The 14,844-nt window shown below is 34.1% G+C and overlaps 2 protein-coding genes across 3 annotated transcripts; one reads left to right on the forward strand and one right to left on the reverse strand.

The window, feature by feature from the left end:
- Positions 1-803: 803 nt before the first annotated feature.
- Positions 804-5,848, forward strand: LOC7498099 (transcription factor bHLH153). Of its 2 annotated transcripts, none has more exons than XM_002325563.4 (6): positions 804-1,297; positions 3,000-3,126; positions 4,034-4,099; positions 4,271-4,336; positions 5,077-5,124; positions 5,367-5,848. In XM_002325563.4, exons 2-6 carry the CDS (start codon positions 3,028-3,030, stop codon positions 5,517-5,519), a joined length of 432 nt encoding a protein of 143 aa, XP_002325599.2. In that variant the 5' UTR covers positions 804-1,297; positions 3,000-3,027; the 3' UTR covers positions 5,520-5,848. The 2 variants fall into 2 exon arrangements, with proteins under 2 accessions (XP_002325599.2, XP_024447267.1); XM_024591499.2 differs by lacking the exon at positions 804-1,297 and adding an exon at positions 1,324-1,861.
- A 578-nt stretch (positions 5,849-6,426) lies between these two features.
- On the reverse strand, positions 6,427-9,358 carry LOC7494621 (uncharacterized). Its single transcript, XM_002326015.4, has 4 exons — positions 8,743-9,358; positions 7,418-7,476; positions 6,856-7,037; positions 6,427-6,654 (listed from the first exon to the last, which is right to left on the reverse strand). Exons 1-4 carry the CDS (start codon positions 8,906-8,908, stop codon positions 6,582-6,584), a joined length of 480 nt encoding a protein of 159 aa, XP_002326051.2. The 5' UTR covers positions 8,909-9,358; the 3' UTR covers positions 6,427-6,581.
- Between the last annotated feature and the right edge of the window lie 5,486 nt (positions 9,359-14,844).

Here is a 14,844-nt window from a genome sequence, read left to right on the forward strand (position 1 = left end):
TACCTACAAATTAATTAAAACATACCGGTAATTATCTCTCTATTGTTAAGACATAAAACATATCATCTTTTAAATGTTGACTGAAATGATAAATTGGTTCTTCAATTTTCGTTTTACCAAAATTCAAATTCAAAGAAACTGTTTTCACGAATATACCATTTTTTTTGTACGATGATATGTTTATTACCCACATCAAAAAATTATTTTCCCTCAAAGTGCCCAAAAAAATAATTTAAAAGTCCAAGTCAATTCAAAAGAATGATTTTTGAAGGTTTTTTTTCAAGTCAAAATAATATTATTTTAATTTTTATAAAAATTAAATATAATTTTAAACAGGTTAAATTGATAACAAGTTTATCTATTAAGTTAGCAAGATCATGTAAAATTAATTTTTATTTAGTTTAATTTGAAACTTAATTCAAACTAAATTATAAGTTGGTGGCATCCGCCAGATTTAATATTAATGATTATGATAAAAATAATTAAACTAATTTACAGGTTAATTAAAACTAATTTAAGAAAATAATTTTTAAAAAAACTCAAAGCATGTTTGATATTGCAGTGAAATCATAATTTATTAAAATATTAGTTTTTTTAAATTTTTTTATCGTTTTAATATGATAATATAAAAATAAAAAAAATATTATTTTAATATATTTTTAAATAAAAAATATCTAACTGTAAACAAAAATATATTCTTAAACTATACAAATCGATCTCTATCTCTAGCATGGTTGGATATTAGCTGTCACATATGAAAAAAACAAGAAAGGAAACATGTAAAAGTATTTCAATGAGTGTTTGTTTCTTCGAACATTTATTATTACTTCCAAAACCTTATAAAACCACTTTCAGAACCTCTCTCAGCCTCCCCCAACTTTTCACACCCTTCCTTTCATAGTTTCTGCAACTCATCAACCAAGCCATCCACCTTCTTCAAAGTTTTCGTTTCAGTCTCTTTTAGCTCTAAAAATGACATAGACTCATCATTCTGTTATTCTTGAGAGCCCCACCCTTTTTGGTGATTGACTGTTGATTTTCGTGCTGCTTTGTCAAAAATAAAAAAGAGCTTGTTTGCTTACCGGAAGTAAAGTTTTTAGCTTTAAGACGCCCCGATAAAGGTTTTTTGGGCTATTTGTTTGTTGACAAAAACTGCTATTAAAGCCATTTTTGTTGGCTTTTACTTAGCTTTTGTTGAATTTAGAGTGATTTTGGAGGTGGGTTTTCAAGGGCTTCCTCTACAAGGTTTAAAGATTTCATTTTGAGCTCCACTGGCAATGCTCTCTCTGCTTTCTCGGTGAGTTTCTATCATATCCATGTCTCTCTTCTATTTTCGTAATTGGTGTAACTTACTTGTTTTACTTATCTATGAACTATTATCAAGCAGAGGTGCCAAATATTTCTTTTTTATTGCGATAAGTGGTCTTAAAAGTTTGTTCCTTTCATGCACCAAATCATCTAATTATTTTGTTTTTTCTGTTTTTGTATTCGAAGTGCTTTTACTGGGTCGTTTAGATTTCTATTATTCGGGATTCTTGGGCACATCTATGGAATTTAGTAGCAGTAAGCAGTTATGCTGGTATTAAATATAAGTGGATGGAAGGGTAGGTTATGTTTACATTCATGCATGGTTTGAATATTATGCTATTTGGTGGGTCCGGAAGAAATCCTCTACTATTAAAGTTGGGTTTGTTCTCTATCGCATTTTCAAAATCATTATAATACATCATTCAATAACGTCCGTGTTCTTTGCTGATTGATTTTATCTGGTGCAATTTTTAGCCTTTGGATTAGTTTATCTGATTTGGGGTGATTGGTCAAATGATGGATTCTTGCCAGTTAAAAAAAAAATTGGTGGATGGTAAGGATTTTGTTAATTGATTGTGTGCTCTTCTTATTTGTTGTTAATATTTTAACTATAAGTAATTGATTGCGTGTTTCATTGATTCATGGAACTGTTGTCTGTCTGTGCACCCAATTATTTAATTATGGAGATGACATTTGTTTGATAAGCAGATGCATATATTATTATGTCACAAGCTTCTAATCGATGGTTAATCTCTGGCGAAAACAGTGTTTTTTTCTTTTTTATGATAACAAAACATTAACATTGCATTGAATTCCCCCCTGATGTGCGCACCTTGTGTAACAGCCGTGTATATTTTATGTCATACTGAGACTAACACTAAGCTCAATGGTGGGTCTATAATGGCTGTGTTCTTTCTTGGATGCTTCTTTTAATAAAAATAGATCTTTTGGTTGGTCAACCAAATTTTCTGTTTCTATAGGCAGCTGTTCTGCTATTAGTATCCGAGTGGTTGCTTGATCCCTGTGTTCATTGGGGAAGGATCCCTTGACTGGCAGTCCTACATCACAAATGATAAAACAAAACCATCCTCCTGACGTAGGCATTGATTTTCAACGATAAATCTGTATTCTTAGGGAGTCTCAATTGTTGCATCTGTCTTTTTTTTCCTTCGAAAGAAATGTCAGTACGGAGATAGTTCTTATAATGGAAAGTAAAAAATTCATATGGGTCATTAATTGCTGGTCATGATGTAAAATTCTGATCAAGGAATTTAGAAGTGAAATGTCAACTATTGGTATAACAACATATTTAGATCTAAAACTGTCTGTTACCTGGTTTCTTGTCTGCAAAAGGAGCATATTTTTCTTTCTAAATAATGTCAAATGAAAAAGGATATTGGTGTGGGAAATAAGTATGAAATGACAGTGCTATAATTATAAATACAATGATACTCAACATTTTGAATGTAATAATCTGCAGCTGAGTTTAGTGAACATGCATGGTAAGAAAGACTAGTCAATTTGATTGACGTGCTCTTCTGGTTTGGCCCTTTTGTGACTATATGTGGCTAGTGGATGAGTTCAGATGATTACTCTCTATCCTTATCTCAGTGGCAAAGTTGCTGCAAACATCCTAATTGGGTTCCTTCATCTTTAATTGCACATGCTAATTTCCTTACTATTTCATTTAGGGAGAGTAAGGGATAGAAGTGTTTGAAGATGATGGAAAACAAGAGAAGCCCTTGCTCAGTTGACCATGGCACTCTCACTTCTCTTGCAACTAAAAGACACAAGGCTGATTTTTCTATCTCCACCAAGGTTTTTCCTCCCTATCATCTTTTTCCTGCACTTATCTCCTGTTGTGAATACAGCACCTGTCTCATTTCTTTGACATGTTTACCGAGTGTAATGGATGAAGGATGACTACCAATATTAACTTGAATTATTGGCTTAAGAAAGTCATTTCCAAAAACTATGTGGTCAGTTCACGGATAGTTTGGCATTGCCCTCTTCTATCTAAACCCACGACAAAGCCAATTTCAAAAAAAGAAAAAAAAAACAGGTGGTCGGTTTCATGGATGCTTGCCCTTCTCTATCTAACCTACGTCATAGCCAATTCCAAAAAATAAAATAAAAATGTGGCCAGTTTCATGGATCCTCTGGCATTCTCTATCTAGACCTACGTGCTCCTTTTGGTCCTCATCAAATGTTACTTTTCTTAATATTCTTGTCTGCCATACAGTCTATGCCTAAGTTTTCATTCTGCAGTTAGGCAAGCCATTCTCTATAAGTGCCTAGTTAATACTGTTGGTGGAGTTTGAAGTTACACCCCCAATTTTTTCCAGCAACGAGACAATTCTAAATTGGAGCGTGGTTACTCAAAACAGTGAAGAAAGTACTTTTGGATAAGTTTTTTTAATCAATCCTAATACACAGAAATCGCTTAGCTGAGACAGTTTAATTTTAGTTGGAGGTATTTGCAAGGCAAAGCATTTGGGTGCTTTAGTGATTTTCTATGGTGGTCATGTGGTTAAATTTTCACTCAAAGGAGGTCAAGATGCACCAAGAAGCAGATTGTCAGACCTTGGTGCTGGTTGACATCCTGCGAACCCAGAGTCCCTGAGTTAAATCTAATATCTCCTCCTATAGGGATTATATTGCTGGTCAAGTTAATCCACTGTACAAGATTTAGTGCTCATGTGTGCCTTATTCAAATTGGTAATAGGAACGAAAAGAGAAACTTGGGGAACGCATCGTAGCTCTGCAGCAGCTTGTTTCACCGTATGGAAAGGTACAGATGGCAACTTTAAGAAACCATTTTATAGCTTGCATGAGCATTTTAATAATTGTGTAGATGGTCCCTCTGAAGATTTGACAGGGGAATTTATTATATTATTTTTCCTCACACATAATCTATTGTCTTGAATGATTTTCATTTTAAGACCTTTACCATTTAATGCAGACTGATACTGCATCTGTCCTTATGGAGGCGATGGAATACATACGGTTCCTTCATGAACAAGTTCAGGTTTGGATTTTGGCCTTCTCTTGCCTACTTTTTGCCCTGCACACTATTCTGTCAGCTTGCCTGTTCTGGAAGTACTTTTGCAATCTGGAAATGCATTCACAAGCTGGACTCTAAATGAAATGGAAATTAGTAAGGTGAAACCTTGTGCTTGCAAAATGAGGGAATTTTTCCCCTGAAACACTTTTGACTTGCAAAATGTAATATTGAGCTCTTAAATAGGTTCTACATATTGCAATTTTTGTGGAAGCATCAAGCATATGCAATGGTGTGTTGAATATGCAGATTTGTTTTCAATATCTGACCTGCGAGCTATTGTGATTTGGGCTCCAATCTCTGTTTGAAGACATGTCATCTTAAAATAGTACCCCCACAAAATAGAACTGTTGCTTTCCATTGATTTAGGTTATAATAGAGAACTCTTACCCTTTTGAACTTTTAACTTCTAACTTTGAGATGGCTAGCACATTATGGTAAGCTTTTGTTATTGCTGCCTCGTTGTGCAAGTTTGATGGCTAAGACTGAGTATCTGATAATGCTAAAAATATGATTTTTTTTTAATATTGTTGCAAATACAATTTGTAGTTTAAGCAATGGTGGTGATAGGATGTTAATTTCTCATTATTGTAGTTTTAGAACTGTCGAACGTTGTAGTTGTGGAATCATTGCATGTCTGCACTTTTGTTTGAACATTAACATGACTATTTTGACATTTAAACTTGCCCTTTTTGTGGTGGTTTCAGGTGTTGAGTGCTCCATACCTCCAAGGTACATCGACAGCACAAATGCAGGTGAGCATGAGCTGGACCTAGATTACATGGCATTTTCCTATTACACACTTTACTTCTAGAGAGCAATGTCGTTTGAAGTGCATTTTCCTGATACTTCCAAAAACTAGTTGCATGTGGTCCCCTTGAAAACATGCCACTGCCCCCATTGAAAATGCTATTATGTTTTTAAACCATTGCACCATTAAAAAAGCATCCTTAATTGAAATTTACAGCCGGGTTTGATTACTTGTGCTGCTGTGCAGGGGTTAGGGCAACACAGTCTAGAAAGCAAAGGTTTATGTCTTGTACCAATCTCTTACACTGCAGGCATTGCTCGTAGCAATGGTGCAGATATCTGGGCCCCCATCAAGAGCCCTTCTCCCAAATGTAACAAGTCTATTTCACAATTTCATTGACACAGTTTAGCTCAGCAACTTGAAGGTTGTTTCAAGTTTCTAGATAAGGTGGCGTTAAGGGTAACCAACATCCGGGATGCGTGACAAAGTTTTGTCCAGCAGATGCAACTCTGTAACAGAATTCAACATCGGAAAAATGGAGCTTCGTATGTTATATTAGCGAAGCTCTGAATGATGTAAAATGTCATGTCCCTATTCTAGTTTTAAGTGATGACAAGGCAACGGTATATGTATTTCCCGATTAGCAAAATGTATATTTACAAACCTAAGATGTACAATAAACATTAACAGAAGATTAATCAAATATATGGGGAGGCATTTATGGTTTAGATTTTCCCTGCCTTTTCCTTGGAAGTTCGATCTAGCAGGCTTCTGTTGTCAACTAGAAACATGTGCTGTTAACTTCCAAATTTTCTTTTGCACTATTTTTTGTGTAATTTAATCCCAACCATGTATGGTGGGGGTGATTTGAGTCCCGAAACTCTCACCTGAGCATAAGATTGAACCACTGTGGAAAACCAGATCGTGTCTGTATGGTTGTAACTTCGGTGATTTTGTAGGGGAGAGAAAAAACTGACGACTTTGGCTTGCATGCTTGCAACTGCAAAACTAAAAATCACGAAGCCAGGCTACATGTTGGAATTTCAGAAACTTGACAAGTAGGTTCTCCTCCAGTTTTAGGCTTTAAGCGACGAACAATAAGTTCAATGGCCTGGTTCTCAGCTCAGCTGAGATCCTGAATTGCAATGATGGATTCCAAAATGAACTGAATTCTCATGACAACAAAAATCTGTGTTCACGGGGATGCGTTTGTGGATGCTCTCAAAGCAGGGCACCCACCACCCACATTGGATGCTCTAAAAGCATGACCTCACCATAAACCATTATTACGAGCCACTCTGTCAAATGGAATCTTAAAGGGGGGCAGAAGGAAACTAACATTGCTGATCACACTACACATATTGCTCCAAGTTAATTTACGAATCCAAACAAATACTTAAGATACAGGCATATCAGCATTGAATTAAGAAACCTTTTATCAAGGGAAAAAATGCCACTCTCTTAGATTGCTGAAGCAGGCTTAACCTTCTCCTGCAAGAACTGAAGCATGTGTTCACGTTTCCAATTGTCAATTCTGCAAGTAAAATAACAGTAGAAATTCTCAGTACAGAAGCCAATAGAACTTCATTATTTTTCTTGAAATGCAATTATGAAAGATGATTACACAAGGTTCATGTTATTTTCAAGGCCAAATGGACATCAAAGCAAATTTCTGTAATATTTCACCTATTGTCATGCAGGAGTAAAAGTATAATACATAATAAAAGCAGCTCACCTAATGGTTTCCTTATGCTGACCCTCATCATCCAGCATGATCAACTTTGGTGGAGAATTGAAAAGATATTGGACTTTAACGGTGGGAAATTGATCCTTCTCTTCTTCAATGAAACCAACAATTTCAGGATAGAAAACCAATTTCCTCATGCAAACCTCTATTATTGCACCAGAGTAGGTAATCTGCAGCAATTTAAATACATCTTTCAGTTCCAATAAGAAGGAGAAACTTAGTGTTCTCTTTGATATTTGCATATACATGTATGTGTGCATGCACATACAAAAGTAGACAGTAAACTTGTATAGCATTCAAAGCTGGAGTCGTTCACAATTGCATGTCCATTAAAAACTGGAAACAAAGACTTAGAAATCTGTTCTTTATTCATCCAAGGATACAATTGACCATATTTTATCCATAGTCCATTCCAATCATGGGCCTTTTGAAATTGAATTAGAAAAGAGAGATCAGTGCAGTCATGAAATTATAAAAAAAGGTGCCCGGGGGGAATTCAAAACATTTATTTGAGCTTCAAATATTATTTTACCCTCAATATAATACCTACCTTGCTTATGGAATCATCAGAATCCTCTGTGCAACACTTCAAACAGTCAGACACCAACTCTGCAACCAAAACTTTAGCGTTAAACTTCTTGTAGCCACAAGGCAATATTACAGACTTCTACATTATCATGCCCATCCGAAAGGTTGAGTCCAATAAATAAGTACAATATCTTAAATCCAGTCCCTTTATCTACATAAAAGCAAAGTCAAGTATCCCGTCATTTAACTCCATAAACTAAAAGACAGCCTCTGACTGTTAGCAGCTAGTGTAGTGCTATAGAAGGAGAAGAAATAGACTGTGCATGGCCAATGGTTTAAATAACCAGTTCCGGTCTTATGGACTTTGCCTTGATCTCTTTTTGGGTTAAGCACATTGCATTACGTAAGTATCTTTCCACCAGGCCTGGTTTCATATTAAAATCAGATTATGTTAATAATTCTCATTCTCCTCGCTTGTCATGGCATGGGCATGGGCATGCTACCACACACTATACTTCATCCTGTCTTGTCTTTGGACTCCAAAAGCTCAATAACTTCAGTTCACAGACTTTTATCATCAGGAATGCATAATGCATATGGTAATGTCAACATCTCAGTTGAAGAAACAGAGCAGACAATAAGCTAACATAAAGCTTTTCGGTGGACACAACACCCATACAACTAATTTCTATAGCACGATCTAGTCATTTAGAACAATATGCACTGTTTGCGTCCTGAGTTCAAGATAAGTCATCTACATTAGTTAAACAGCCAATCCGCCCACACCAAAAACAAAACCAACGAGGAGAATCATTCAACCATTAACATGTTTTCATCACGCAAATATCTATGCCGCCCTACTTCATAAGCAAAGTTCTCACAGCTCTAGTTCACCAATCCATAACAACATTGTCAAAGAAAATCGAAATGGCCAACACTATCCATACAAGGCAATCTCCTCCCAACAAGAAGTGCCAGCTCTTTTTCATCGAACTTGGTAAAAACACAGGGAAAATCTTAAATTCTCCACACTTTCAAGTTAAATAAACACACCTATTTGAGAATCCAACACCATCACTAATTAACTAGAAACAAACATAAACTTCCTCACATGGTGTCACCACCAATTGCATTCCATAAAACACACAAGATCCCAACTTTTAACCCAAACAACCCTTCAAAACCACAGAAACCAATAAACCAAACAAGAAAAAACAAACAACCAAAACAAAACAAACGCATAGCCACAATACGAACTACAATTCCCCAAAAATTCCAAAAAGACACAAATTTTATGACCAAAAAGGCAAAAACAGATAAAAGATCAAAAGGGTCTTTACAACTCACCTTGGTTTTTAACATATTCAGCTAAAGTATTGCAATCTGAGCAGAGTGCAAGTCCTGTGAATCCCAGATCCTCACATTCTCTTGAACTCAATTGCTCTTTCGATTTCACAATTGGTAAAACAAAAGTAAAAAACAACAACACTCCACAAGCTTTATACACATTCATGTCTAATATCTCACTACCTACCAACTATTTTGTGCAAAGTTTCACTCTTTTAGATCAGCGAAGGTACGGATTTGATCTTGATGCGGGTGGATGTTTTGCTGTGCCAATTTTCAGGAGTTCACTGTAGAAAACAAGGCGTCGTCTCGGATAAGAGTGGAGGAAGAGACGACATGACGTTTATATTTTAACGGATTCGAGCGAAACCTCTATCCAAAGTTTTTCATTTTAGCAATTAGACTTCTTCTTAAAAAAATCGAATATTCAAAGATAATTGAAGATCAGTCCACGCAAGATGTAAAGTTGATATAGTTGAGAGCATTGGGCATTAACGAGTCCAAGTGAGCTTGGTTAAGGATGTGCCATGCTTCATGCACAACCAATGATGGGTATCAAACCAGATTGTCAACTGCATGTTGTGATTTATGGATAGAACAAAAAATGTCCAGATGGTCTGGGTTTAAGGTCCATGAACAACTGCGACTGCGAGGAAACTATTTATGGTGTAAACACTTTGATGGATGAAAAATCTATGGCTCCAAAGGACCTTGAAGTTGATATACTTGTATGTACAAAATTTATGTAATTGTTTTTAATTTTTTATAAACGAAAACTAGTTCTCAGCTTATTGTAATTTAATTTAAATTTTTTATATCTTTATAGATATAATAGATACTTATATGTTGAGTTTTTATCATATTCATAACTTATCTTTTAATTATAAAAATAATAATAATTAGATGTTTATATTCTACTCATTGATTCAAGTATTCATCATTTAAATAATATTTATTATTTAATCTAAAATAAAATAGTAATATATAGTATATACACATGTATATTATGTAAATATCATTATGTGTATATATTACACTAGATTAAAAAATGTAAATATTATAATAGTATATCTATATGATATCAATTTATATATCTCGAGTAAAGTTTGACTTGAATTTAGGGTCAAATTTAACTATTTAAAAAAAAATTATTTCGACTCTTCTTTTTATTTAGCCCGAATTTAAAATTAAATCATGTAGAAGTTGCTTTGAAGTGATTTAGTCGACTTGGTTAATTCAAAAATAATCAAAATGATTATTAAAAAAATCAGAAGATAAAACTGCAAAAAAAAAATCAAATTAAAATAAAAAGGAAGGAAATAGAAAATATTAAGGGGCTGAATTGAAAAAAGAAAAAGATGCTTCATTATCTAAGATCTATAATAATTCCTAAAATTTTTATAAATAATGAAGCTGCGTAATGATTCTATTTTTTTTTAGTATAGAAATAATAATTCCCATCGGAACCAAGAAAATGTATTATAGATTTTGGAATTAAAAAAAAAAAAAGAAGACTTAGAAGATAGTTTGGTCTTGTGGTTGTGCCAATTAAAGAAAGTGAGGCCACATAGGAGTCTCACCTGATCCAATAAGAACAAGCCAGATGGCTAAAACCAGTAGAGCCGCCGGAAGCATGGAATGAGAAGAAGGGAAAATTATATTTTCATCCCTATACTTTTAACGTGATTATAAAATGATCCCTATGTTTTAAAACATTATATTTAATCCGTTTATCAGTTATCCACCAATAAGGTGCTGAGATATCACATATTTTAGTAATAATTGTTCCATTAATAATTTTTCTAATCTCACCCACTATAAAATTAAATAAACAAACAATTTTTAACCCATAAAAATCTATTATCTTCTTTATAGAAAATAAATTTGAGTGTAAATATATATAAAAAATAAGTTGGTCACTAGACACAAGGTAAGGAACTAAATAACGAGGTTTTAAGCAATTGAGACTAAGTTACAAAGTTTATCAAAATGCAGGGATGAAACCATAATTTACTCAAACATTACAACAACTACTTTAGATCTCTAACGTTTACAGCTAATTTAAGTGTTTTGTACTGCAATAATTTCTTGCGGGTGTTTTACTTTTTTTAAAAAAATATTTTTAATTTTTTTTAAATAATTTTAACGAGTTGATATTAAAAATAATAAAAAATATATTAATTTATTTTTAAGTAAAAATATATCATGTATTATAATATCTAATATAAACTGCTATTTGAAATTGCATTCCAAACAAAATTTCATGAAAATCTAAAAGTATTTTCGTTTAATATTAATTTTTTTTTATATTTTCAGATTGTTTTGATATATTAATATTAAAAATAATCTTTTAAAAATAAAAAATTATTATATTAATAAATTTTTAAACAAAAATATATTTTAAAAAATAATTATTACTATATTTTCAAACACATAAAATAATAACGATTTTTTTCTTTCTCCCCCGTCTCTCGGCCACCTCTCTCTAACCCTCCGCAAATATCAATACACAGAGGTATTTATTTCTTTCTCTATATATGGGCTACTTGCTCTGTTTCTTGTCATGTTAAAGTCTTTCTTTAGCTTAATGGGCTTAATCATTCAAACACAGCTTTAAAAAAGCATATGAATTTTTGTGAAATAGCTTGATCACATGTTTATCACAGATATCACTATGCTGTACACGTGAATGTAAAAGTGTAATGTGGTTGTTTGAGGAGAATTTCAACTTTGTTTATGTTTTTTTTACATGCTGTGGCAAGTTTCGTTGTGGGGTGTGTGTGGAACTGTGTTGTGTTCTCAAAGCAGGCATGCAACTTTGTGCTAAAATACAAAGCAGGTATGCAACTTCTTCTACTCCCATCTAGGAAGAAGTTGTCGAGTCATTGGAGGGTTTTATTCATCCTCTAATGTGGCGCGCTGCAAATGGATAGAATTGAAAATCAAAGAAATTGAGTCTCAAGCATCAAAATATGCCAGAGAAATTGCAGCATGTGAACAGAGGAAACATTCAGGAATTTACCAATCTACGTTTGAAGGTTTTTGTTCAAAGTCCTTGTCATTTTCAAATGAATGTTGTAGAAGAAAGGCCATTAAGAATTTATTTGCTCTCTCTCTCTTTTCCCTTGAAGTTCTTTGGCTTCACTTTGTGATAAATTGCAGAAAACAAGAAATCCAATCCAGAGGGCACTTCTTATGATAGTTGATTTTAGCAATACTGGTAAAGTGTTTTGCTGTACATTGATTTTATTTCTTCTTCATATCTTTTGTATATTCATGTGGATTCTCATGTTACACGTCTTTTTTGTTCTCTTGTTCTGTACTCCCCATTTACCAGTAAAGATTGGTGCATGGTGTTCTTATTCCATATTATGATATTTATCCTAGGAACAAATTATATAGACATGGTTTAAGTAATCATTATTAATACTGGTTGCTGGCTGTTTGTTATCTTGAGCAGCAATTACAGAACAACATGCTGATGGCGATGATTAATCTGGCGTTGACAATGACCAATTGTTTATCGAGTGTAAATTCTTGGAGCATGTCCTTTGGAAAATTGAAATAGTGCATTTTCGGGTTCGCAAGCTGAAGAATCAACTTGACATGGTGATATCAAAGAATGCCTCCAAGTTTTCATCCTCGAGAGAATTTGAGCTTCTTGCAGCTTGTGATGCACAGGCTAGCTCTGCTTCTAGTCCTACATTCTCTGCTGGAAATGGAGATGCGATATCAGGAGCTATTTATCCTGCAACTCAAAATATTCCTGGATATAACACTGGAGATCTGGTTATGCCTGAAAGCGCCATGTCTTGTTTTGGTGGGGCTATTCACGTGCCTGACATTATTGAAAGCACAGTAGGACTATTGCCTGCTGCTGATGTAACCTTCCATCAGCAACAAATTGGAGATTCAAGTGAAGATGTAAGAATTCATTATAGTCAGTATTTTCATAGTCCATACAATTATACAATTCTTGTCTTCTGATTGAATCTGAATGACTAGATGAAAGTTTAGATTTCTGATACATGCATGCATAGGTATCAATAGAAAAATCTGCTGTCTTCGGAGCTATCAGGAGTCAGGACCATGAATGTTGAAAATTGCCTGAAAATCTGGTTCATAGCTTGCAAATTATTTGCAGGTCAATGAATTACAGCTCAACTGACACTAGTGTCTTCCCTCCTAAAAAGTCTCTAACTCTCACCTCTTCTTTTGTACCAAAAAGAAGGCCTGCAAATCATTATTGCAAGAGCTTAAATGACAGCACAGAAACCTAAATAGGAAAGTAGGCTAAGGAGAAGTGGAAAATATGCCATGATGGGTGAGAACTCAAGCTTTTTTTCTTTTTTTTAACTGCACAACATGATGAGGGTTGTAAACTGGAGAGATTTGGAACTTGATTGAGTAGTTTATTGATGTGAATTTAACTATAGTAGTTCACCTCTCCTATGGCTCAAATCATCTCCATGGATCTAAAGATCATAATCTAGTGCAATTGTGGCCCAAAGCCTAAAATATCAAGTGATCTAAGAATTACGACTACTGATCAATCATCAACTGCTGTTTCTCACATTCTTACAGCTACATCTGTACCAAAACCAAAAACAAGAAATTACCGAAAACAAGAAATATTCTGGTGTACATTCCCTTTAAAATGGCTGTAAATGATAAAATTTGGGCAGCAGAAAAGGAGAGGGGGGTAAATTTTGTCTCAGAAATTGCAGGCTTTGGTGTGGGCTCAGGTGGTTCTAAGCAATTGATTGGTGACAGAACTTTGCACGTACAAGTACCTCTGTTGCACTGCAACTGCACCCTTCTTTTCATGTGAATGTGATAACTTAAAGAAAAGGGTTAGAACTCATAAAGAAAAGGAAAAGGAAACGCATGCATCATTAACTTCCATGCCATTTATTTTGGTGGACAAAACTTCAAAAATAGCTTCACATTTCATACACTGGATGCACGTATTTTCACCAAAGACCTTAATTTCAGTAAAGTTCTGAACCTTATGAAGCTACTAGTGATCCCTTTATAAATATCCTCCTCTTCCTCCTCCTCCTCCTCCTTCTTCTTGGTGTGGGGGATCACATTTCCAATCCAAGGTGGACAAAATGATGCTCTGGTCTACAATGTACAAAAGCAAAAGATGACTGGAAACCGTAGTGCCTTTTTGACCTAAAAAAGTATGTGAATCAATCACCTCTTCTCTTATTCGTTTGCTCCATTAGTAAATCTCTTCACACACTCCATTAACATAGCTGGAGTTTATGACTCTTTCGTTTTAGAGCATGAAATCCAGCCAATTTAATGTAATATTCTCGTAATATTCGTTTGCTCCATTTGTAAATCTCCCACAACTCCATAATTTAGTATTTTTTTCAAGGTAAACATACTCTTAAAAAACATTTAAAAACAGAAGTTACCCTCTTAAACGGGGTATTAATAGCTTAATCAACAAAGTTTTTGAGTGGAGATATTCTACGGGCATTGCTCAAGCGAGTTACATGCATGAGATTAGGCATGATGAGCTCTGAATAGTTATCAATTTAGTTCAAAAACAGGTAATCTGATTGCATAAACTATATATCAAAATTTCTTGTAAAATTTGGAAAAGGGTTTTACTGTGCTGGAGGAAATATCTAATCCAACATGAGCAATCATCATGTCTTTTTCTCTTTGCAGCAGCTTTTGGAGTTCTAGATATAACATGAGCCACAAAAGAATCATTATGCCATCCATATTAGCAAATAATATATATACACACTGACTGGATCTTAGCCATGCCCACTCCTTCGCTCAGGTTTTCCACTTTTTGAAGTGTTTTGATATCTTTCTGAGGTTCAACTTTCACTTATATTACAAAGCCTACTCTCCCTCAGTGGAACGAATAACAACTTTGCTGTGTATGAAATTAGAGGCTGATAAAAAATTAAAGTGAACGCCAAAGCATACTAGAGAATCAAATGTATAAAAAACGATATAATATCATAACTAAAAGATAAATGTACTTTGAAAGAATACAAATTCCCTTTAAAATTATCTAAAGATTAAAATTATTTTATTATTTTCTCTACGTTTCTTTCACTCAAAATAAACTTG

Source organism: Populus trichocarpa, chromosome 19 (genome assembly GCF_000002775.5).
Source record: "Populus trichocarpa isolate Nisqually-1 chromosome 19, P.trichocarpa_v4.1, whole genome shotgun sequence".
NCBI classification, from domain to species: domain Eukaryota; kingdom Viridiplantae; phylum Streptophyta; class Magnoliopsida; order Malpighiales; family Salicaceae; genus Populus; species Populus trichocarpa.

What these genes read in the sequence shown, in the direction of transcription:
- LOC7498099 (XM_002325563.4), top strand. Translation starts at nt 3,028, where the DNA reads ATGATGGAAAACAAGAGAAGCCCTTGCTCAGTTGACCATGGCACTCTC. An exon ending in ATTTTTCTATCTCCACCAAG is followed by an intron (nt 3,127 to 4,033) that starts GTTTTTCCTCCC and finishes AATTGGTAATAG; the next exon opens with GAACGAAAAGAGAAACTTGG. An exon ending in TCCTTCATGAACAAGTTCAG is followed by an intron (nt 4,337 to 5,076) that starts GTTTGGATTTTG and finishes TGGTGGTTTCAG; the next exon opens with GTGTTGAGTGCTCCATACCT.
- LOC7494621 (XM_002326015.4), bottom strand. Translation starts at nt 8,908, where the DNA reads ATGAATGTGTATAAAGCTTGTGGAGTGTTGTTGTTTTTTACTTTTGTT. An exon ending in CTGATGATTCCATAAGCAAG is followed by an intron (nt 7,038 to 7,417) that starts GTAGGTATTATA and finishes AAATTGCTGCAG; the next exon opens with ATTACCTACTCTGGTGCAAT. An exon ending in CAGCATAAGGAAACCATTAG is followed by an intron (nt 6,655 to 6,855) that starts GTGAGCTGCTTT and finishes TTTTACTTGCAG; the next exon opens with AATTGACAATTGGAAACGTG.